At 48.9% G+C, this 22,773-nt stretch overlaps 1 protein-coding gene across 4 annotated transcripts in view; it reads left to right on the top strand.

The window, feature by feature from the left end:
- Nucleotides 1–13,161, top strand: part of KCNC4 (potassium voltage-gated channel subfamily C member 4) — a 36,929-nt gene extending 23,768 nt beyond the window's left edge. Inside the window, exons 4-5 of one of the 4 annotated variants that reach the window (XR_004433584.1) lie at nt 10,473–10,589; nt 11,279–11,378. Coding sequence is in view for 3 of the 4 variants with exons in the window: in XM_033195870.1 (XP_033051761.1) it covers nt 11,279–11,400 (122 nt within the window). In the remaining variant the exon portion in view is untranslated. The other 3 variants (XM_033195874.1, XM_033195870.1, XM_033195873.1) reach the window with 3 other exon arrangements.
- Nucleotides 13,162–22,773: the final 9,612 nt, after the last annotated feature.

The raw sequence follows: 22,773 nt of genomic DNA, 5'->3' as shown, positions 1-22,773 counted from the left end.
GACTAGTGCTCAGAGAGGACAAGTCATCGGGCCACAGCCACACAAAGAGGACTAACTCAGGACCCCGCGTCCCAGACAGTGTTCTAATCTCCACTGCTGTCCCTAATTAAGCCCCTGCCATAACATGGAAGAAAAGACTTTTTTGTTTAAGGAATTCCACTGTATTCCGTTTGTGCAGCGGGCCTCCCCTCCTCCCTGCAATTGTGCCAGTTCTAAATGGGCCAAGGCTCTGAGGATGCCAAAGTTATTGACTGGATGGCTGATGAACTGAGGCCAACTAGAGACTGGTAGCACAACTGGGGACCACTTACGGATGGAGAGTGAACACATCCTGGGCCTGGATAGGACAGGGAGATGGCAAGTGATGGTCAGATGTGGCCCTTGGCTCTGACTGTTGTTATCCCTCTCACATTCACATAGGGGCACACGCAGGGCCAGCTTCATGGGTGTGCAACCTGTGCGGCCACTCAGAAGGGCCCCACGCTGGGTTTAATGCTTGGCTGTTACCATGATGAAATTAATAATGGTTGAAGAGGGGCCCTGCATTTCCATCTTGCACTGGGCTCTGGCGGGTCTGGTTGCCTGCTCACCTCTCCTTATTCTTGTCTTACTCCTCACTCTTACTCTGGGCATCCACGTAGGGCCATAGGGGCCTTAATTTAAAGTCTTGCTTTGCTGCTTGCTAGCTGGGTAACTTGGGGGTGACTCACCAAACCTGTTTCCCTGTTTGTTAGAAGATAATGATGGCCCCTGTTTCAGAGACAGAGTGGAGAGCCTGACCTGGTGTCATGTGTCTACCTGTGACATGATGTATAGTAGCTGTACAGTGTCAGTTCCCTCCCTGCCCTGTTCCTGTCACTCTCAGACTTTTCTCCACAGATTTCTGAGATCTCTGTGTCCACCTGCACCAAGAAAGGATAAGAACACACCCGGGAGCTGTCTCGGGCAGTGTAGAACAGCAGGGTGAGGAGGGCATGGCCGAGGAGAGGGAAGAAGCTAGGGGAAGCCTGTTCCTGAAGTGTAAGGAAAGATCGGGCTTGGAGCCTGGGCCAGCCGAGGCAAGGGGGTGGCAGACAGCCAGTGTCAATTAAAGATAAAATCTCTTCTCCGGTAGTGGAGGGCAAACAGCAGCTGTGGCCCCCCTAGACAGGAGAAAGCCATTTGCAGCCAGGCTGGCCTTGGAAAAGCTTGGCCAGGCGATAATGGGACGGGATGCGCTGCTGACTCCATAATGACATTACGCATCAGGGCCTACGGCCAAAGTGGCTGTTTTTTCTGTAGATCGATGTGGAACCATTTCATGGTCAGGGGCTGAGAACCCAGCCAGCAGCAGGGGTACCAGATACCAGAGTGGTCCTGAGGGAACTGAAGGGGTGGCAGCTGGGGTCCCCAGTGACCCTTTCAGGCTGCCGGAAGAGGAGGGGGCAGTGTGCAGGAGGGTGGAGGGGTGGGCAAGAGAAGCAGCAGATCGCCCCTTCTCCCCACCTCACAGAAACAGCAGGCCGTGCTGTCAAGGAAGAAACGGCTCTGGCTTCCTCCTGTCCCCCAAAGCTGGAGTCGAGCCCAAGGTAGGGAGCTGGTTAAAAGAACAGGACATTGTTTAAAAGAACAAGACAGATTTTTGGAGTCAGGCAGACTTGGTTTGAGTCCTGACTCCATCACTTCCTTGTCGTGTGACCCTAGGCAAGTTACTCAACCTGTTTGAACCTCTATTTCCTCATCTTTTAAATGTAGTTTCTGCCTGAGGTAGTATCTCCCTCGTTGAGCCATGAGGAGAAATGAACCGGTGCCTGCAAAGCCTTGAGCACAGTGCCTAGCACATAACCATTGCTAGAGGGAGAGGGGAGTATTTTGGGTCAATTCACTTTAGTAACAGATGACCAGTTTGGTTTGATGTCCTCACTTTTCAATGAATCAGCCTCATTTCAGTGAGGTCCTTATCTCCTTGTGAAGGAGTGAGAGGGGATGATTATGCCTAACAGCGAACATTTATTGAGTGCTGGGCAGTACATTTCATGCTTATAAAGATGCATTCGAAGATTGATGTTATCATTACCTTTGTTTTACGAGGAGAAAACCAACACAGCAGTGTCAGGTCATTTCTCCAAAGTCACACAGCCATTAACTAGCAAAGCTGGGATTCAAACTTAAACAGTCAGGCTCTGTGGGTCCAATGCTTAGCCACTCTCTGAACTGAATGGGCTCGTGAGTCATAACCCCCAGTGTAGGAGTTTGTACTTTTTATGTTATTTCCTTAACTACAGATTCTCATAGCAAAGGTATTGTTTTCCCCCTTTACAGATAAGAAACCAAGGCTTGGAGAAGTGAGTCATTAAACTCACTCTCCCTTTTACGTGTATGTACCACACCCCACACACACAGAAAGAGGAGGAATGACCTCTTGGGATCCATTCATTAAGTAGCAGCAGGTAACACCTAGCTCAGTGACTGCTTGGTTCCTTCCCTCTGCGACCCCACTGGATTTTTATTCTCTGACACACAGGAGTGGGTAGGAGAGGTAGGGCTGCTCTGGAACCCACGTTACGTGAGGAGTGGCTCAAGCTGGAGAAGTCTTGGAAACCTGATCCCAACTACCAGGTGTTTAAAGGGTACCTATGAGGAAGTGGGTTTAGATTATTCTCTGATTGCAGAGAGCAGATCTGGAAATAATAGGTGGAAATATTAGGAGGGCAGATTGGGTTTAAATTTTAAAAAATCTTTTTTAAATGAAATTTTTGATTTGTGATTTTTGTGGGTACATAGTAAGTATATATAAGAACCTTATTTTCTGTTGTTTCCCTTGCTATTATGAATTTAATACTGCCAGGCATGGTGGCTCATGCCTGTAATCCTAACGCTTTGGGAAGCTGAGGAGAGTGGATTGCTTGAGGCCAGAAGTTTTAGACCAGCCTGGATAACGTAGCGAGACCCCATCTCTACAAAAAAAAAAAGAAAAAAAAAAGAAAAAAAAATTAGCCAGGTGTGATGGCGTGTGCCTGTAGTCCCAGCTTCTCGGGAGGATCTCTTGAGCCCAGGAGGTTGAGGCTGCAGTGAGCTATGATCATACCACTGCACTCCAGCCTGGGTGACAAAATGAGACCGTGTCTCAAACATTTATTTAATACAAGGTATTGGAAACCATCCCCATACCAAATCAACAGGGAGTCCCCTGTCACCCTTCCACAGTCCCACTTTCTTTCCCAGAGGTGACACTGTTAACATCTGGTGTGGGTCCTCCCAGGCTTTTTGAAAAAGAAGCTTTCTAACAAAATTACCAAATCAAAATGGGCTTCCCTGCGGGGTAGTGAAGTTCCCTTCCCTGAACATGTTTGGAGACACAGTGGATGATCATGTGCTGCACCAGGGTTTGTGGGAAGGATTTCTGCTTGGCGTGGGAGGTGGAATTAGAAGACTGTTTCCAATCCTAAGACTTTCTGACTCACGTGGCACGCACAGCTAGTTAGTGGTGGAGGCAGGGCCAGAACACAGGTATTCAGACCGGGTTCAGATGAACTCCTTTCCTAGCAAGATTTTCCTTAAATTCTTCTCTGCCTCTTCACAGCCCATCAGGGGTATAGGGCAGGGCAGAGAAACATCTGTGTCTCCTCTAGTCTGGAGTGACGGGAGTGTCCTGGGCCTGGGTCGTGATGCCAACCAGTGCCTACCCTCGTGGGGCTCCTGTGGCATTATTGCAGTGAGCACTTTCCTTCCTTTCCTGGCTCCAAGCCCTGTGTGTGCATACACTGGTACCCACACAAGAGGTAGCACGTGAGCTGGCTCAGTCACTTGGGGCTGTGGTAACCACATTCAAAATGCAGCATCACGCTAAAGGGCTGCCGGGGACTCTGGGGACAAGGCTGTCTCCTGGACAGCCTCAATTGGGCCTGATCCAGCTTTAGGGGCTGAGGAGAGGGAGCCAAACGGCTACAGCTGCAAGTCAGAGGGGTCAGAGGCCTTCTGATGTTGGCGCTGGAAGCCTCTCCTTTCTTTCCCCACAGGGTTGGGGGGGCTCCTCCACTCCCTGCTCTTATCTGCCTGCTTCTCCAGGGATCCCTAGAAGAGCAGTGGTTAGCAAGTATATGCTATAGCCCTTTAATACAAGTCCACCAGAAATGTAGGCTTCCACTTGGGGCTGAGTTAGGGTCTCTGCTTCTGAAATTAGCAGAGTTGCTAATTTCTGGTTGGCTGATGGGGGCTAGGGCTTGCTCCCTTTCTCTCTCCACATACTCTTTCCTGGGTGACCTCATCCCCTCCCATTGCCTTAAACATCTTCCAGGTACTGGTGTCATCCACAGATATAGTTCCAGTCCAGAAATCCCCTATCAGCTCTATTCATTCATTTTTTCATTCATTCAGCAAACATATGTGGCATCTCTGTCCCAGGTACTGCTCTACATGCTGGGTGTACAACAGGGACCCAAACAGACACCCCTTCCCCTATGCTCTCCCTGCTCACAAACACGCCTGCGTGGCCGTGCCTGGGTGTCTTCACAGCTCCCTGATGCTGAGCTGTGATCCCACCCTTCTGCCTCCCTGGTCCGCCTCAGTGTGCTGCCACCATCCACCTTGAGGCTGAGGCAGATGTTGTCAAAACCACCCTCTCATTCCTTAATTCACTCACTCATTTTTCATGCATTAAATCTTTATTAAACATCTGTACTCTGTCATTAGGGAAACAATGGTGAACAAGACCAACAGGATCCCTGCCCTCATGGGACTTACATTCTAATCAGGGAGAGAGGCCAGAAGACCAATAGACAAAAAATGTCTCCCACCCATATTCCAACCCATTAGTAAGTTCTACATTTCTAGCTCTGAAATACATGTTAGGGATTTCGCATTTCCTGCTTTTCACCCCATTCCTGTAGCCAGACTCCTGCAGGAGCCTCCTCCCAGGTCTCCCTGGGTCCCATCTGCCCTTCTGCCACCAGTCTCCACCCAGCCACCAGAGAGAGAGTGTCTTCAAATGGAAACTGGATCAGATCATGTCATGCTTATAACCCTGTCAATGGCTGGGTTCCTACTTTGTGTACAATCTAGACTCCTTAGGAGGGCCTGTGAGGCCCTGCTGCTCCTCAGGCCCTTCCTGCCTCTGCAGACCCATTCGTGCCTCTGCTGTCAGCCCCTGAGACCAGCAGCTCACTTTGCTGTCAGTTTCCCACACATCCCCAGCTCTCTCACCTTCAGGGGTTTTGCAGTTGCTGTTCCCTCACAGGGACCACTTTACCCCCAGCCCAGCCTCACCCCACCTCCTTCTCTTGACCCAGAAGACCTGGCTGTAAATTTCACTTTCTTGGTGAGGCGTTTTTCCCCTCACACATCCACGCCCCTCTGCCTCTGTCAGTTTCCATCACTGCAGCCAGTGCATTTTCTTCATGGTACTTACAGTCCTTTGTAACTATAAATTGTGTATTGCCTGCTTCCCTGTAAATTGCTAGGGCCTATAGGGGCTCAGTAAATATTTTATGAACAAATGAATGAATGGGCCGGAGATAGGCCTGGCACAAGCAGCTGCTGAACTCCATCCTCTCTTATCCCTCACAAGCCCTGTCTCCAGCTGGCTTTTGCACCTCACTTCTAGGGCATTCCTGGGAGTCCTTGAGGAATAACGTGAAAGCTTTTTTTACATTATGCATTTCCTGCCTGAGAAACTGTCAGAATAATGAGGAAGCCTTAGAGAGAGAGAGTTCCCATAGCCCTTCCTCTCTCTTCCTTTTAGAACCTACCGTTTTTTCTACCTGGTACTTTTTGGTACTTGTCAAATTCCTCTTCCCGCAGTGGCGAGTTGCTCAGAGGTGCTGGTTCATCCCAGCTCCCACTCGAGGGCCAAGCTTGGTGGTCCATAAAGAGTAGGTGCTCAGCAAAATGTTGAAGTGAATGACGAAGATGGTGAGAAAGGAAGCAATGAGTAAGAAGGAAGAGTGAGAAAAAGGAAAAAGGAAGAGGAGGGAGGGGCAAAGGGGTTGATGAAAAGTGAAGAAGAGAAGGAGGGAGGGAAGTGAGGTCAGGGAGTGGGAAAGAGGGAAAGAGAACCCTGGCCCGGTGTCCACCTCAAGCCAGAACCCTACCCCACCCCTTCCAGTCTTCCTGGATTCAGAGCCTCCTGGGTCTGCCCCAGCCTTAGGTGTGACAGCAGGGCTCCTCCAGCCTGCCACTGACACCGAGGGCACCCTGAGCTCTCAGCTCACAGACCCCGGGCTGCCCGGGGCAGGAGAGGCTGCTCCTGAAGAGACCTCTGGCAGGACCAGAGCCCAGGATTCCTTAACCCGAGGCCCAGTTCCATCTCTGAGATCCCTAGAGACTCCCCTCAGCTCCCTTCCCCTCAGCTCCTCATTTTGAGCCCCTGGTCTAAGGACGATTAACTCCAAATCCAGCATCAGTGATCAAATGTTCACAGCAAACGAAGGAAAACAAATACCGGCTTTCCTCCATGCCTCAGCCCTGGGGCCCCAGAGGCCCGGCTCAGACAGGGGCCTTGCCTCCTCCCCATGCCCAGCCCAGGCCTGCCAGCTGCCCTCGAGAAGACCAGGGGCCAGCCTCAGAGGCCCAGAGGATCTGTTCCCAGAGTAGCCGTTGCCACGGTGACCCTCCCTGGGGTGGCGGCTCCTAAGCTGCCATGGGAAGCAGAGTTGTGCCACCACCACCACCAGGGCTGCCACCACAGCAAAGCTGCTCTTGGGGCCTCCCTCCTAATTAGACTGCTGAGAGACCAGTCTGTGCTATCCTCTCACTGCACCAGGCAGCCACAGTACCAGGGAACAGGAGTCACAGTCAGCCCCCTTCCAACACCCCGGCAGCATCCCGCTGTGTGCCCCAGGACCCGCTCCTCCCCTGAGGGGACGACACTATTTGCCCTCCTGGAAAATCGATTAGGGACCTCATTTCTCTCAGCACCCCACTAGAGATGGCAACCAGCTCCCAGGGCGCCCGGGGGCGGGATGTTGAGGGCAACAGTGATACCAGTAAGAAGGCTCCAGTGATACCAGGTTCCCTCTGGGCCTCAGTGCTAGGTGGTGACAAGCTGTGTTTCCCTGGACAGGACTGGAGAGTTGCTCTGTAATACTCTCCATCTTTCTTCTTGGATTCTTTCCCATCCCTGCCAGGGGCTCTTGCTAACTACTATCCCCTTACATTCTGGCCCCCAAACATACACACACATTTCCAGAGTCGTCCTGCTCTCTTCACTCTCTTCATTTTCTGATCTATGCACAAGAAAATATCTTGTGTCAGTCATCAGCACTCTAGAATGAATTTAGTATGAAAATATTTTATTTCCCAGGAGACAGGACTGTTGACCTCTTAACTTGTGGAGTGAGAGCCTTGTTCTCTGTGACAGGAGGTCCTAGCACTAGAGGGCTCCAAGCAGGATAGATAATTTTTTGATTAGGAGAGGAAGAAATCCAAAACTTCCTGTATGGGTCAACTTAGAGGCCAGAGCTCTGCAAGGAATTCTGGCCTGACTCCAATGAACAAAGAAGGACGTGGCGCACAGAAGAGAAATCCAAAGTGATATGCAATAGAAGCTGCCTCTGTCTGGAAGATCTTCCTGCTCCTTGTGCTCCCCTCTTACATTCCACTAGAGTGTCCTCAGCCTGGCAAACTCTTACTCATCCCTCAAGGCCCACTCAACTGTCACCTCTGAGAATCCTTCCTGGGCTCTCACAGGGAGAATTCCTCTGTCTTTTATGTTCTCACAGAACCTTGTATATTCCTCCATTATAGCACCTACCACAATGATAACTTGTTGCTTGTTTACTCATTTATGGATGCCTTCCTTGTTGATGTTTTTACCTCCAACCCCTGCTCAGTGGTCAGGAGCTCAAAGGTGAACAAAGGAATGAGTGAGTGAATAAGGACTGAATGAATTAGCTGCGCTTTGCTGACTTCTGTCCTTCACCCCTGTCATTCTAGTCCATGGTTGGGTCATAAGATTTGTCCAGAATAATTATCTGGGATGCTGGGCCTCTCACTCTGCCATCCCACCACCATGTGCCAGCCAAGTCCCCTCTCACCCACGCCACCCTCACTATCAGTGCTCCCTTCCAAAGTCCCCCATTCCCCTCAACTCTCCAGGCTTCAGCCATCTGGGCCTTTCTTTCCTGATGTTAGTAGCTACAATTTATATCCCAGTCAACTTAGAACAGCAGCGGGGCTCATGTCCTGGGTCCTTTCTCCCTCCATCTTCTTCCTTCTGAGTCTTCATTAGTGGTGTTCTGTGAGCCTCGCACCCACCCCAGCTCTCCGAGTGCTAGTTAGGTGCTCAGGTTTGTGCTCTTGGACGAAACTCCTGCTACATAAGTGGACATAGAAAAAGAGCCTGGCAAGTGTTGTTTCCAGAGGGGTCGGAGCCAATCCTGTGCTATTGCTGGGCTTGAGGTTCCACATCTGTGAATGGGAATTAAGCTTCCCCTGCCTTCATCCAAGGTGGGATGATAATTGAGAGTGGATGGATGGGTCCTTTGGAACTCCTGAAGCACCACTGGAGGCAAAAGGTTATCATTCTTCTGGCTTTCTCTCAAGGACTTGGGTGTTCCTCCAGAGTCAGAGGGCAGGTGCCTCTGGAAGTTATAATAGCTAACATGGATTGAGTGTTTACGACCAGCCCAAGCCCCCTACATGGCTTAATGGATCAGAGCAATGCCAGGAGGTAAGGGCTGTTTTTATCACTCACATTTTACAGGTGAGGAAACCAGAGAGTAATTTGACGGAGATCTCACAGATAGATTTCACAGGCGATTTTGACCATGCTCCTACGCGGGCTCTGTGGCCAGCCCCTTGGCAGCAGCACCACCACTGCCATCGATTCCTGGTCCACGGCCAGATTGCTAATTCTGGCTCCACTGGCTTTGCCACTTGTGAGCTGCGTGACCTTGGGCAAATGACTTAACCTTTCTAAGCATGGTCCGTGAAATGGAGATAATGATATATGTAGAGATTTTGCCCAGAGGAGTAAATGGAGGTGGCATATGTGAAGCGGCTCTAGACCCAGGCAGTAAACAGCGCTCACTGTGTGTCCTTCCCCATCGACACTGAGAGACCCTGCCTGGCAAGCCTGATTTGCACAACAGAAGCACTGGAAGCCCTTTTCCAGAAATTCCTTGCTAGGGCCACTCACTGTTGACTGAGAGGACGGAGGCAGGTCCAGCTTAAGGCAGGGCCTTGGGACACCAGTGCTCACTGTCATGGCCATTTCCCCCTTGGTGACCCAGAAGTGGTGACACCTATGTGCTTGCTTCCCGAAGCAGTGAGAAGCCAGAGGGAGACCCACACAGCTGCTGGCTCGAAAGGCTGCTCCCTGTGCGAGGGCACCTTAGCCCCATCTTCCATTCCCCTCTCGACCCACTTCCCCAGGACCAGGGGCCAGGAGCTGCCCCCAAGTCCTTTCTACACATACTTGTGAGCTCCTGGGAATGGGATTCAAGGAGGCAGGTAGGTGAGAGGAAGCACAGGGGAAGATTGAAAGCAGATCTCAGAAGCGGAGAAGAGGAAGATGAAGAGGAGGAGGAGGGGGAAGGGAGAGTGGCAGAGAGAGGAGCAGGAGCCGCGGAGCAGTGAGAGAAAAAGCAGGCAGGGAAGGGGGAGGGGCAGAGAAGGGGAAGGAGGAGGGACTGCCTGGCTCTGGGCAGAGGCTGCGGGGCCTAAAATGAACTGAACAGGCTGGAAATAGAACAGCTGGGCAAACCCCAAACGCTTTGTTTGGGTGTCTGCTGAGCAAGCACGTGAATGAGCAGAACAGGGACAACAATGCAAGGAAGAAGAGGCTCATTTCACGCTGGAGGTGGGTCAGAACAAGAGGCATGTTTTCCAGTCCAGCACAGGTTAGTCGGGGTTCTTTTTCCGGGATGTTTTCTTTATGTAATCATTATTTTTAACAGGCTGGCTTGGTGGCGGGATTAGCCTGACGCCACCCCATCCTTGGCAGGTGGAAGGTTTGGGTTACTTTGAGACCAAGACCACTCTGGGTTCTTACTGTAACTGTGGATGCCACTGGCTTTGGGAGAAGAGATCTTAATCCACTTTCTAAATGGAGGTTTAGGAATCTAAGCTGTGTAATGGAATATCCTTTTCCTTATTAGAACAAACCCTAACTCGGGTGCAGGGGCACATGTCTGTAGTCCCAGCTCCTCAGCAGGCCGAGATGGGAGGATGGCTTGAGCCCAGGAGTTTGAGGTTGCCGTGCACTATGATAGCACCTCTAAATTAGTCACGGCACCACAGCCTGGGCAACACAGCGAGACTCTGTCTAAAAATAATTTTAAAAAAATAAAGAACAAAACCCAGTTTCAGGACGGGTCAGGACTAGCCTGAGGGCCTCTGCCTGTCTCAGCTCACAGAACTGCACCATGCCTCACACACACCAGCACACTTCACCCTGGGAGGTGCCCAGGCCACCTGAGGCTCTGCCATGGGCTGGTTCCTTCCCTGATCACCAGCAGCGCCACCTCTGTGTTTCTCCCCTCCTCTCCCCACAGCCCCTGACACACAATATGAAGAACCTTCAATCTAGAAATTAGACACATGACCAGCAGAGGCTATGAAGATAACTGGAGCCAAGTGGCCCCAAGAGCTGCCATTTAGCCCAATCCAAGGAATCCGCACTGTGGGGCATTTGCTCCATCACTGATTTCTCTAGAATTTAGATCAGCTCTACTTGGGACTGAATGTGGACAGGAATTAGGGGGCCTGAACTCTAACCTTGCTTCCACCATGGGCTATGCAGTCTTTGGCAACTTGCTTAACGGCTGAGCTTCAGTTCCCCGTTTGTAAAATTGGGGATAATACTGCCCACCTCAGTGGATTCTCATAAAGCTCTAATGAGATTCTGTGTCTCTTCTACTTAGCTCAATAACTTGACATTTTGTAAGGTTTAATTTCCTTCCTTCTTCTCTCCCTTCTTTTCTGGATGAGCTCTAAGAACCTTTCCCAATTCACTAGAGAACCTTTGAGGAAAGCTAAGTTGAGGAGAAAAGGAACACAGCCCAGCCCACAGCCTCCCCATGAGGGGCTGGGGCTGGAGGGGTAGGTCTGGCGGAGGAGGGAAGGGGAGAGATGAGTGATCAGAAGGTCTCAACGTAAGTGCTGGCAGCTTCTGTGACAGAGAGGCAACTGAACCTGTATATGGTATTTGGATCACAGCTGGAAATCAGACTGGATTTTGGCTTTAATAAAATATTTGACATTTTGTGGAGCTCAGTTTTAAACATGGGGCTGAGAGCTGGCAGACCTAGATCCATTCCTCAAGTTCTAACTTAGTTCCCCCTGCTGCTCTGGGCTTCAGGATTCTCTGCTCTCTCTGTCATCAGAAGGCATTCACATGAAGACCCAGCTGGTGATCAGTTCATGGCAACAAGTGTCAGAAGCAAGAAGACTTATCTCTGGTCAGTGTTTTCGACTGGGTAGTTATCCTGCACTTGGTGATTGTACAACCCTAAATGGAAATAGGACCCTAAAGTCCACTCTTTTCCAAGACTAGCCCCTTAGAAACACATCAGCAACCATAAGGAAGCTGATTTAAGACCCCTTGGCCCTGCCCCCATAACACACCCCCAACAGAGTTGGCTTGACTATGGAACCATACCAAAATCTCTCCTCCACACTGCCTCTTCTCTTCCTGTTAGGCAAGTGCTCTTGGCCTGAAGAATCTTGCTTAGTGCACGTATCTTGTCTTCAGGTAGAACTAGAAGTTGAGTTTCCTCTTTCTGACGTTGAGAGGGTGGGGATCAAGAAGGATGCTGCAGAGAACGAAGAGGTTCTTGGCTCTTTGTATGCCTGTTCCAGCTCTGGCTGCCCTTGTTTGACCTGCTTCTTGCAGGAGGTAGTGACCAGCATTGTAAGGAATGCCCATGAAGTACTCTGGGCTTCTCAGATGTAAAGGGCAAGAAAAATCAAAGCCAGCTCTTATCTCCATCCAGATGATGGGGATAAAAACAGTCCAAGCCCGTTGCTTGCCTCACTTGTTCACTGGCTAAGCTAATGCCAAACTGGGATTTCTCTGACCTCATGTTAACCCAACCTCAAGGATGCCAGAGTATCAGCTACTAAATCACCAATCTATAAAAGTCATCTTGCAGCCTTTTGCAGATCCCAGAAGGAGTCTTTACTCCATCCTGACCTCAGAAGCCACCTTGAACCCTCTGCCAATGCTTTCTTCCTGTATTTAGGAATCACATCTATCATTTGGGGTCCAGAAAATATTTTTAGCTACCAACCATGACTCAGACTTCATCCCCATCTACAACCGTGTGACTAGAGGGTAGGGAGTTGGAGAAGATTCCTCCAGCCACAGGACTAACAGCTCCTTGAACAAGCTTGTTAAAAAGCAAGTCTGGTCATGCCCTTCCTTTTCTGAAAAGTATTCTCTGACTCCCTGCTGGATAAAGGTTAGATGCCTCAGCGTGGCTTCCCCAGAACCTTCACAGTCTGGTCAGCCTCCCTTTTGGGCCTCAGTCAGTCCCTGCCCTCCCTCCCACACACTCGCACTTCAATCCCATGCACATAGAAGTGTTTGAATGAATGTACTTTCCTGCTTTGGGTCACATGCTTCCCTTAGCTTGGAGTGTCCCCTGGCTTTCCTCCACCTTGTGAATCTGCTCATCCTTTGTGAAGTCTTTTCTTTCTTTTTCTTTTTTTTTTTTTTTTGGTACACATTTATTGGATACAAGTGCAATTTTATCACATGCATAGTTGCACAATAGCCACATCAGGGCTTTTAGGGTATCAGTTACTCAAATAACATACATTGTACCCATTAAGTAATTTCTCATTGTCCACCCCTCTCCCACCCTCTCTCCCTCTGAGTCTCCATTGTCCGTCATGCCACTCTCTACATCCATGTGTACACATTTTTAAGCTCCCACTTACGAGTGAGAACATGAGATATTTGTCTTTCTGTGTCTAACTTATTTCACCTCTTGTTCCAGCTATGTTGGTATAAAAGACATAATTTCATTCTTTTTATGACTGAATAGTATTCCATGTGCATGTGTATCACATTTTCTTTATCTACTAATCATCTGTTGGTAGACAGGGCATTTAGGTTGATTCCATGTGTTTGCTATTGTGAATAGTACTGCAGTAAACATACGAGTGCAGGTATCTTTTTTTTTTTTTTTCTTCAGGCAATGTCTAGCTCTGTCACCGAGACTGGAGTGCAATGATGCCGTCACAGCTCACTGCAGCCTTGACCTCTCAGGCCCAAGTGATCCTCCTCTGAGTAGCTGGGACCACATGCCATCATGCCCGGCGAAGTTTTAATTTTTTTGTAGAGATGGGGTCTTGCCATGTTACCCAGGCTGGTCTGGAACTTCTGGGCTTGGGCAATCCTCCCGCCTCAGCTTCCCAAAGTGTAGGGATTATAGGTGGGAACCACCAGGCCTGGCTTTCTTTTTGATATATTGATTTCTTTTATGAAGTCTTCTTTTTTCTTCTTTTTCTTTTCTTTTCTTTTTTTTTTTTTTGAGACAGAGTCTTGCTCTGTCACCCAGACTGGAGTGCAGTGGCACGATCTCAGCTCACTGCAACCTCCGCCTTCTGGGTTCAAGCAATTCTTCTGTCTCAGCCTCCTGAGTAGCTGGGACTACAGGTGTGTGCCACCACACTCGGCTAATTTTTGTATTTTTAGTAAAGATGGGGGTTTCACCATATTGGTCGAGTTGGTCTTGAACTCTGACCTTGTGATCCACCCACCTCAGCCTCCCAAAGTGCTGGGATTACAGGTGTGAGCCACCGCGCCTGGCCTTGTCAAGTCTTTTCTATTCCACCCTGTCCCACCAGCAGAATGTTTTGCCCCTCAGCCAGTGATATGCCTTTACAAGAGCATTTGTTGCACTAGATGTTTACTCGGCTGCTTTCCACATGCCCTTTCAAGGGCCATAGATTAGACACACCTTTCCTGTAGTCCTGGCCAACTAGATCACAGGGACCTATGTAGGAAAAATGATCCAAAATGTAACTGTGACCTGGAGGATGCCTGCATGTTCCTTCAATATCATACTAAGGCTTTGTCTGTCATGAAGATTATTAATTCTCTAGAAGTTTGCTATCAACAGATGGCTGCTGGACACTTGAAATGTGGCTAGTGCCTCATGTCAAAATGACAATATTTTGGATGTATTGAGTTAAATAAATTATTAAAATGAATTTCACCTGTTTGTTTTTACTTTTTCATGTGGCTACTAGAAAAATTTAAATTATATGCCTGGTTCACATTATATATCCACTGGAAAGTGCTGCAGTAGAAGACAATAATTGTTTGACTTTGTCATTTGCTATTATTAATGAAGGACTCAGAGTGTGAAGTTACATATTAACTTTATAGGTTTTTTTTGTTTGTTTTGGTTTTTTTGGGTTTTTTTTTTTGCCTGATAGAGATTCAGATGATTTGTATCCAGTAGGAAAAATAACCCCAGTTTTATTTCCCTATAGGACATTAACTAGATTTGTATTTTTAAAAAATTATTTTGGTGTGCCTTTCTTTTAAATCCCAGTTCTTCAAATGCTCTTTGAATCAACTTTATTATTGTATTTTTCCCTTGTCAGTTAATGAGTTCAATAAAATCTTTGATACATATTCATACTTTAACTGTATGAGACTTGTGTTTCTAACTCTTTGGAAATTATACTTTGACATATCTCTGTCTCCTGTTCGGCTTGAGGGCAGAGACTCAATTATTAACATACCTAGTATTAAGTAGGGACTCAGTAAACGTTGAATGAATAAAAAGCACTTGTTTAGAATTGAGGCCGAAATTTTAAACTGCCAGACAAACTTTGTGGTGGGATCCCTATCAGCCACACATATCTGGAGAGTGGCAGATGTAGGAAAGATGAGACCCTCTTTTCAGGATCCTGGACTATTTGGGTAGTTTCCCAGTTTGGGGGCCTGTGATCCCAAGGGGATGCTGGCCAAAGCAAGTCCCTTCTATTAGCTCAAGGGTGAGGTCCTCTCAGGCTTCCCACCCCGTCCATCCATCTTGGGTGCTCCAGGAAGTATGGAGCCCAGATAGGACTCTTGTACCTTCCTGCCCCATGGCCAACTACATCACTATGACGATTCTGTCAGACAACCCTAACTGCTTCTCACCATCTGGACACAGAGGCACTTTTGTTGTTAGAGGTCAGTAGCAGAGTAGGCCCCTTTTTTCTGGGGGCCCTGGAAAACGTTCTTTCGGTCCTGCATCCTGGCAGACAATTGCAAGAATATGTCTCTTCCCCTTTACCCTCCTGTCCGTCTCCACAATAGGGGATGGCAGGCTGGTAACTGAGGGTGAAAGTTGCTTGCAAATTTCTTGAGGACAGAAGCTGTTGATTTGTATGCCTGGCACCTGGTTAGCACGTTGCCTGGCATACAGCAGACACTCAGTGAATGCTAATCTGCCTCCCCTCCCTCGGCCTGACTTCAGCACCAGAGCCAGCTTCCTTCCAATGAACCTGATATATAGACGCCTTGGCCTGGACAGAACACTGATTAATCAATCCCCCCTCTGGGAGTCTGAGCAGGATCAGCTGATAATTAGGCATCAAGCTCAGGGTTAGTGACCTTTTAGAAGTGTCACTGCTCTTGTCTGCTCTCCTTAAAAGAAAAGAGAAATTGGTAGAGGCTTTGCTTCTGGAAAAGGAGAATAAAAACATTGCTTTAAAAAAATTGTTGTCAAATAAACATAACCCAAATGTGTTATTTTAACCATTTTTTTCAGTGACATTAAGCACATTCACATGTTGTGCAACCAATACGGCCATCCATCTCCAGAACTCTTTTTATCTTCCCACACTGAGACTGTGCACCCATTAAACAGTAACTCCTCATTCTCTTCTCCCCCAGTCCCTAGCAACCAGCATTCTACTGTCTTTGTGAATTTGACTATTACCTCATGTAAGTGGAATCATACGTTTTCAAGTCCCACCTTGAAGCTGTTATCAGTGAACACTTTCCTTAATTAACAGTTAACACCTTAGCTAGAATTAGTTGCTGACAACAGGAATGGGTCATCACTCCTTTTCTCATGCCACATGAAACACTCTCTTCCAAATGGTTCCCAGACACAGCTTCCCTTTCCCGGGCTCCCCCACCTCCCTTCTCCCATATGACCAGGCCTCGCACACTCATCTGGCTAATGCCCACTCAGCTCAACCCTCATCTCCAGCCAGAAGTCCAGACAGACCCCTGGGGGGGGGTCTCTCCTCCCTCCTCCATGTCCTCCAGGCTGCCATCTGGTAGGCCACCCTGTATCTTGCCCTACTGCCTTCTACACTCACTCCCTTTGGCCACAGGCTCCCTAAGGGCACAGTTCCCATCAGTCTCTTTGTATGGCTTGCACCTACCAAACCTTTGAGTTGCTTAGAATAATTCATGTGTCACGTTTGGCACCACTGCACAAGCCTGGGCCACTTTGTGGTTGGAAACTCCCAGGAAAAGAGATGGAGTTGTCCTCTTGGAGAAATATGCCTGCATGGTTGGTGTAAGGAAGGGCCAGAGGCACTGTCAATGTGGATAGAGATTCCCGTCCTGAGGAAAAGCAAATTGCCAAGGGGATGAATTAGTTTTGAGACCTTCAGCACAGTTATTCCTTCCTTTATTGACTCAGTCATCCTACAAACATGCAGTGGCACTTGCTTTGAGTGAGGCACCTGGCAAGGCCCCCAAGGGAAAAGAGGAAAGGAAGAGAGGACCCCTTTGGAGGTACTGTGTGCTCATACACAGCCAGTCTTCTGGGAAAGGACCAGTCTCCTAGGAGAGGCCCTGGGCTTCTCTGGGAGGAGGAGAGGAGTGGCTGGGGTAGGGGAGGCTAGGCAAAGCCCATCAGGTGGGGAAGCAGATGGCTGTTCCTGAAGCCTCAAGCGCATGGACTGCCTTGAAGCCCTGGCCTCACCTCCTGGAGGCTTAGCTATACTCTAGCTTTTGGTCAGTTCTGGGGGACGGGACTAGGGCCATGTAGCAGGCAGAGAGGGGAGACAGGTCCTAGGCAAACAGAAACAGTCAGGTATCCCTTGTGGCAGCTGCTTCTACCCAGAGGGTGGCAGGGGAGTGCCTACAGGGTAGTCTGGTCTGCTGGCAGGAGTCCCTATAGGACCCCCATGTGAGGGGCCCCAACGTTACTGCATGCTAGTCCAGCTTGGCTTAGAGAGTCCACTTAGAGGACTTCAAGCTCCACAGGCCAAGAACATTGTTATGTTGAATCAAATCTCATCTTGAATTGTAGCACCCATAATTCCCATGTGTTGGGGAGGGACCTGGTGGGAGATAACTGAATCATTGGGGCAGGTCTTTCCCATGCTGTTCTCATGATAGTGAATACGTCTCATGAGACTGATGGTTTTATAAAGGGGAGTTCCCCTGCACACTGTCTCTTGCCTGCCGCCATGTAAGACATGCCTTTGCTCCTCCTTCACCTTCTGCCATGATTGTGAGGTCTCCCCAGCTATGTGGAACTGTGAGTCCATTAAACCTCTTTCTTTTGTAAATTACTCATAGTCTCAGGTATGTCTTCATTAGCAGCTTGGGAACAGACTAATACAAACATGAAGTCTATAGTAGAAAGTGACAGAATTTGAATCTGCTCAGAGGGCAAGCATTTGGGATTATTTACCCAAGAGAGAAGGAGGAACTTAAGTGACTTGGTTATCACAATTACTTTTAAGGTGTTAAGCTGACAACATTAACTCAAATGGTCCTCACAGTAACCCTATGAGAGGAGCAGGGCAGAAACAGCGATCCCATTATGCAGGCAAAGACAACAAGGCACAAAATGTTAAGGCCCTTACTGACCACTCACTTCATCAGTAGAGGAGTTGGGGTTTGACCCCAGTGTTTCCATCCTTGGTCCAGGGTCCTAGCTTAACCAGCCTACCTCTCCTTACTTCATGGGTCCAATGGGGGCCCCACATTAGGGGGACTTTGAGAACAAGCCCATGATGGTGAGTGCTCCAGCTGCTCCAGGCAGCCCTTCTGATGAGGGGCCAAAGGAGGGAGCAAGGGGTGGGGCAGGCTCTGAGTCACTCCAGGCCTGCACAGCTCACCAACTTCTCACCCCCATTCCTAATCAAGGTGCTCAGAACCCAGTAAGCCTGGAGCTTGAGTTCATTGATCTTACCAGGCATTGGCAGGGGGAGCTTGGGGAGCTCAGAGGCCTCCTGGCTAGGGGAGGATGTCCAAGTTCTGTGACTCTCAGTGTGCCCGTAAGAAAATAAATCCATTAAAATGATTTCTTTTTCCTTCCAACCAAGAAATGAGGTTCATAACCCATCCTTGGCTACCAGAGCACAGCCCTCTCCAAATTCCTTCCCTACTTTGGTTACAGCTGTTAAATTGGTCATTTGGGTTTCACAGGATGAAAGTCTGCCCTGCAAAACCTGTGGTTGGGCCTGGTTAACTCACTGGCTCAGGCCTGAGAGAAGGGTGGAGAGAGGCTTAGCTTCCCACTGGCTCTCTGTCTTGGGCACAGATGGAACTTGCCTGGATGAAGCACTTAGAAATGTTCTCCCTTGGGCCGGGCGCCGTGGCTCAAGCCTGTAATCCCAGCACTTTGGGAGGCCGAGACGAGCGGATCACGAGGTCAGGAAGTCGAGACCATCCTGGCTAATATGGTGAAACCCCATCTCTACTAAAAAATACAAAAAACTAGCCAGGCGAGGTGGCGGGCGCCTATAGTCACAGCTACCCGGGAGGCTGAGGCAGGAGAATGGCGTAAACCCGGGAGGCAGAGCTTGCAGTGAGCTGAGATCCAGCCACTGCACTCTAGCCTGGGCGACAGAGCGAGACTCCGTCTCAACAACAGCAAAAAAAAAAAAAAAAAAAAAAAAAAAAAAGAAATGTTCTTCCTTGATCACCAGAGACAGGTTAGATGGCTCAGCTGAAACCCTGCCTTTCTGCTCAAGAAATTTCCCAATGCCCTGCCTCCCGAGAATGGCTCTGGTACAATGTCACGTTCATTGAGCATCTACTCTGTGCCAAATATTTTACATATCTCATTCAATTCTAACACAATTCTCCAAAAAGCTATTATCTCCACTCTAAAAATGAGAAATCTGAGCATCAGGTAAGTTAACTTGTCTGGGTCAGGCAGCTAGTGAGTTGCAGAACCATGGCTTGGATCTATTGTAATCTTACCACAGTCCCTTCAGGTATGTGTTGTTATCAACTTTTCATAGGAGAAGAAATTGGGACTCAGATAGGCTAATTATAGGCCAATTATGCTTGCCCAAGGTAAGCAACTGCCCAGTGTATGTTTGTGATCTTATCTCCCTGCTCTCTTAGGCAGGCTGATTCCCTCACCCCATATTTAGTGGGGCCTCCCTTCCTTTGCTAGGTCTCCTCCACTCAACACTATTCCCCAGCCCCATCCTCTCAGCCAACTCTCTGAAGCCAGTATAACTTCCCAGTCCAATGCACAATGGCTCCTTTCACAAAGGCTTCCCTAGCACTTGGAGCCATGCTGACCCCATGCTGATCATCCCTTCCTCCCCTTTCCAATCTCCAAACACATTTACTGACCATGAGGGCACTTCATTGTTGTCTGTTTATGCGTCTTCTTGTTTTGCCCATGTATGCCTTGTTCCTGCCCGCTCTGGTCTTCCCTAGAGAATAACAACCAATCATGAGAGATGTCTCATTGCTTACAGCCCAGAGATGTCAACTCTAGATTCTACAAGTGTCTTTGCAGTGGAGGCCATATGCATGCATCTGCCACAGCATTTAGCATAGTGTCAACCACAAACAGAGTGTTGAATAAATTCCACACATCTGTATGTTATTATTCAAAGCACTTGAATGTCCCTTATCTTGATGCATCCTCCTGAAAACAGTGGGAAGTGGGGCCCAGGCTCTGAGGGGCTAGTGCTATAGCTAAGGTCAGTGGGAGAGCAGGACCAGGACCCAGATTTTCTGATCCTGAGTCTAGGGCTCTTTCCTCTGCTCAGGCCACAGATAATCAACTGTTTCTTGGAACATGTCCTAATCAGCTTATTTTCTCCACGGTTCCTTCTTCCACAGAGCCATGAGAAGGGAGCCTTCCTTGTTGACAGTGTTATCAGACTGGCTCTGAGGGCAGCAAAAGTCAGAGGGCAGGGGTGGTGAAAGCATCTCAGGTGAAGCTCTGAATGACTCCAGTCACCTGGGTAGGCTGAGGTCCTGGTCAAGAGAGGACTTTCCCAGTTCCCCTCAGGGCTTCTTGGGTCTATAGGGCCCCTGCCCTACTTCATGGCCGTGCAGAGAGCCACGAATAGAGGCAGGTGATCAGTTGCAGACCAAACTCTAGGTACCCTAAGGATCTTTCCTCTGGCAGGAAGGGGAAGGAAAACCCTCAGAGGCCTGTTACTGCCTCATAAGAAGGAAGAAATAGGCAGAAGTTGGGGGTGGGGGCGGTTGCTGTTGTTGTTTTGCCTGCAGGGGTCCAGGAGCCCCAAGCAGCTCCGCTGTGGATGTCCCCACCAGACATATCTGGAGATGCTTTGTCAGAAAGAAGGATTTGGTTGCATGGAACCATTCCCATTCTCAGCTAGACAGCCTGCAGGATTTGGGCGCATCCAGGAGCCCAGCCCCTTCTCTCTGCTCTAAGCCAACCAGCCAGCCACCTGGCTGACCCCTGAGGCTTGGGAGGATGATCAGGGTCATTGTGGCATCTTCATGTGATCCAGTGCATCATTTGCACCTCATGTTCCTTCATAGCACCCACTGCACATCCAAGAACATCCCCAGAGAGTCATGGTCATTTTCAATTTCTCCATCTTGTGGCTTATCTGCCATGTGGAGGAGGCCAGGTTGGAGCTAAAGACGGACTGAGTGTGTGACACCTGCTTTTTGAGAACAGCCCTGCCACAGGCTGCTTTCTCTAAACTCTGTACAGCTTCCTGCCCTGGGAAATGCAGAAATAATTGAATGACATGTGCAGTGATTACGGGAAGAAGATGAGTTGCGGGGAGGACTGTCTGTAGATCCTGCCAAGGAGACTAGGAATAAATTCAAACTATCACCTTATACTGAGCTCCCTTAGCAGGTGTCAGTGTAGCAGTCACCTCGTCTATCCCAAATACAGCACCTTACAGCCTGAGCACGTACTTTGCAGAGGCAGCCAGAGCCTCTGGGAGGCCCACAAGAAGGCTGCAGCAGTGCTGTAGAACAGGACACAGCAGTTGTAGCAATGTCATTCCAGTCCATCCCATTCCATTCAATTCTGTATTAGCTCACCACCTACTATGTTCTGAAAAGGGTGCCAGCATCATAAGTAAAATAATCGTCAAGTTAAAGAAGCTCACTGCATAGCAGAGGAGACATCCAAGTATATACAGATAGTATTTCTGAACTTGCAGAGATGATTCTGATTTAAGACATTTGGTAAACTCTGGTGAAAGCAGGGAACATACACTCTCTGTTATTCACCCCTGTAATCCCAGGGCCTGGCACAGAGCCTGGAGCAGAGTAGGTGCTTAATAGATGGTTGGCAAATGAGCAAATGCCTAGATCGTCTGAGTTGGACAAATTCCCTAGAGCTCTGCAGGGAGTTAAGCTCTGCAGACTTGCTCTCTGCTGGCTGTCCCCCTGGAACCCCCTGGTTTCCTCTCAGGGGGTCCTCCTCACTTCACCCTCTTCTCTCCAACACATCCCCTCAGACTTGGGCTCTGCAGTTTTGCATTCACCACCCTACTCCATGTCCCCAAGCACAAGTTGCCAAAGATAACTAATATTAGCAGGTTAGAGTCAGCACAGATATACTTTAAGATGCTTAGTGGGGCTGGAGAGCCCTAGACAGAGCCGGGTGTATTTTTAGCTCTTTGGGTATCTGGAAAGATATTGAGATGCAGTCATTGTTACAGACACCCAGGCAAATCAGTATTCTGCTACTGGCCTCCCTACACCAGGCAGTTTCCATTCAGTGTCTCAAAAGCAAGGGTTGCCATGGAGATTGAGTGCCAGGACAACTGAACTTCCTCTCAGGAAACAACAGCACAGGTGGATCTCTGGGCCAATGGGGATCAAGAAGCTCCTCAGATGGCCACAGCTTTCTCTCCTGAAGGCAAGTGATGGCAGAGGTCCCTGGCACCCTTGGAAGGGGTCAGCCAGAAGATGGAGGACACTGTCTCTGGAACTTCATTCAGGGAGGGGTTGATTCTGTTTCTCACTCACACTTGCTGTGGATGGCTTTAGTTCTCTTCCTGGCCCTTCCTTCCACAAAGGGATCTGGCCACCCAAGAAGCAGTCTGGAAGCTGCTCAGGGAGGAAGGTGGCAGGGTCTTTTTGTAGTAGAGGCCAGTTCTGGCAGATACGTAGAACACAAGCTCTGCATGAGGCTGGGGAAGGCTAGGTCAGTCCTGCAGCCATCAGAATTACAGTAGCCCACTTTTCTGGGTGGCACTGTACAGGACCATCTTACCCTATTCTTGCTATCATCTGGGGAAGCAGCCAAGACAGGTGGCATGATCCCCACTTTCCTCCTGCATTCAACAAACATTTCCTGTGTACCTGACATGTTAGACAACTGAGATGAAAACCCAAAGCTCCAAGAGGCTATGAAACCCTCCTACAGTTACAAAGCTATTAAGGGTGGAACCAGAAAAGCACCTAGATCTCTCCAGTCCATAGATTCAGAGGGATACGAGCCCAAAGAATCTTTTAGAGAATATTTAGTGTGACCCTCACACTTCAGAGAAAATAAACTGAGGCCCCGAAAGAGCACATAACTTGGTCACTCAGAACTTGTAGTGGAGCAAGGCCAAGATCCTTTTGCCCACTCTTCTCATCACCCCTAACTCTTTCCAGATGTTCCAGCTTTTACTGGACAT

The sequence above is a fragment of the Trachypithecus francoisi genome, unplaced genomic scaffold, assembly GCF_009764315.1.
Source record: "Trachypithecus francoisi isolate TF-2019V2 unplaced genomic scaffold, Tfra_2.0 Lachesis_group5, whole genome shotgun sequence".
Classification (NCBI taxonomy): domain Eukaryota; kingdom Metazoa; phylum Chordata; class Mammalia; order Primates; family Cercopithecidae; genus Trachypithecus; species Trachypithecus francoisi.
Note: the sequence above shows the minus strand (reverse complement) of the source record. Positions and strands in the feature narration are given on the sequence as shown.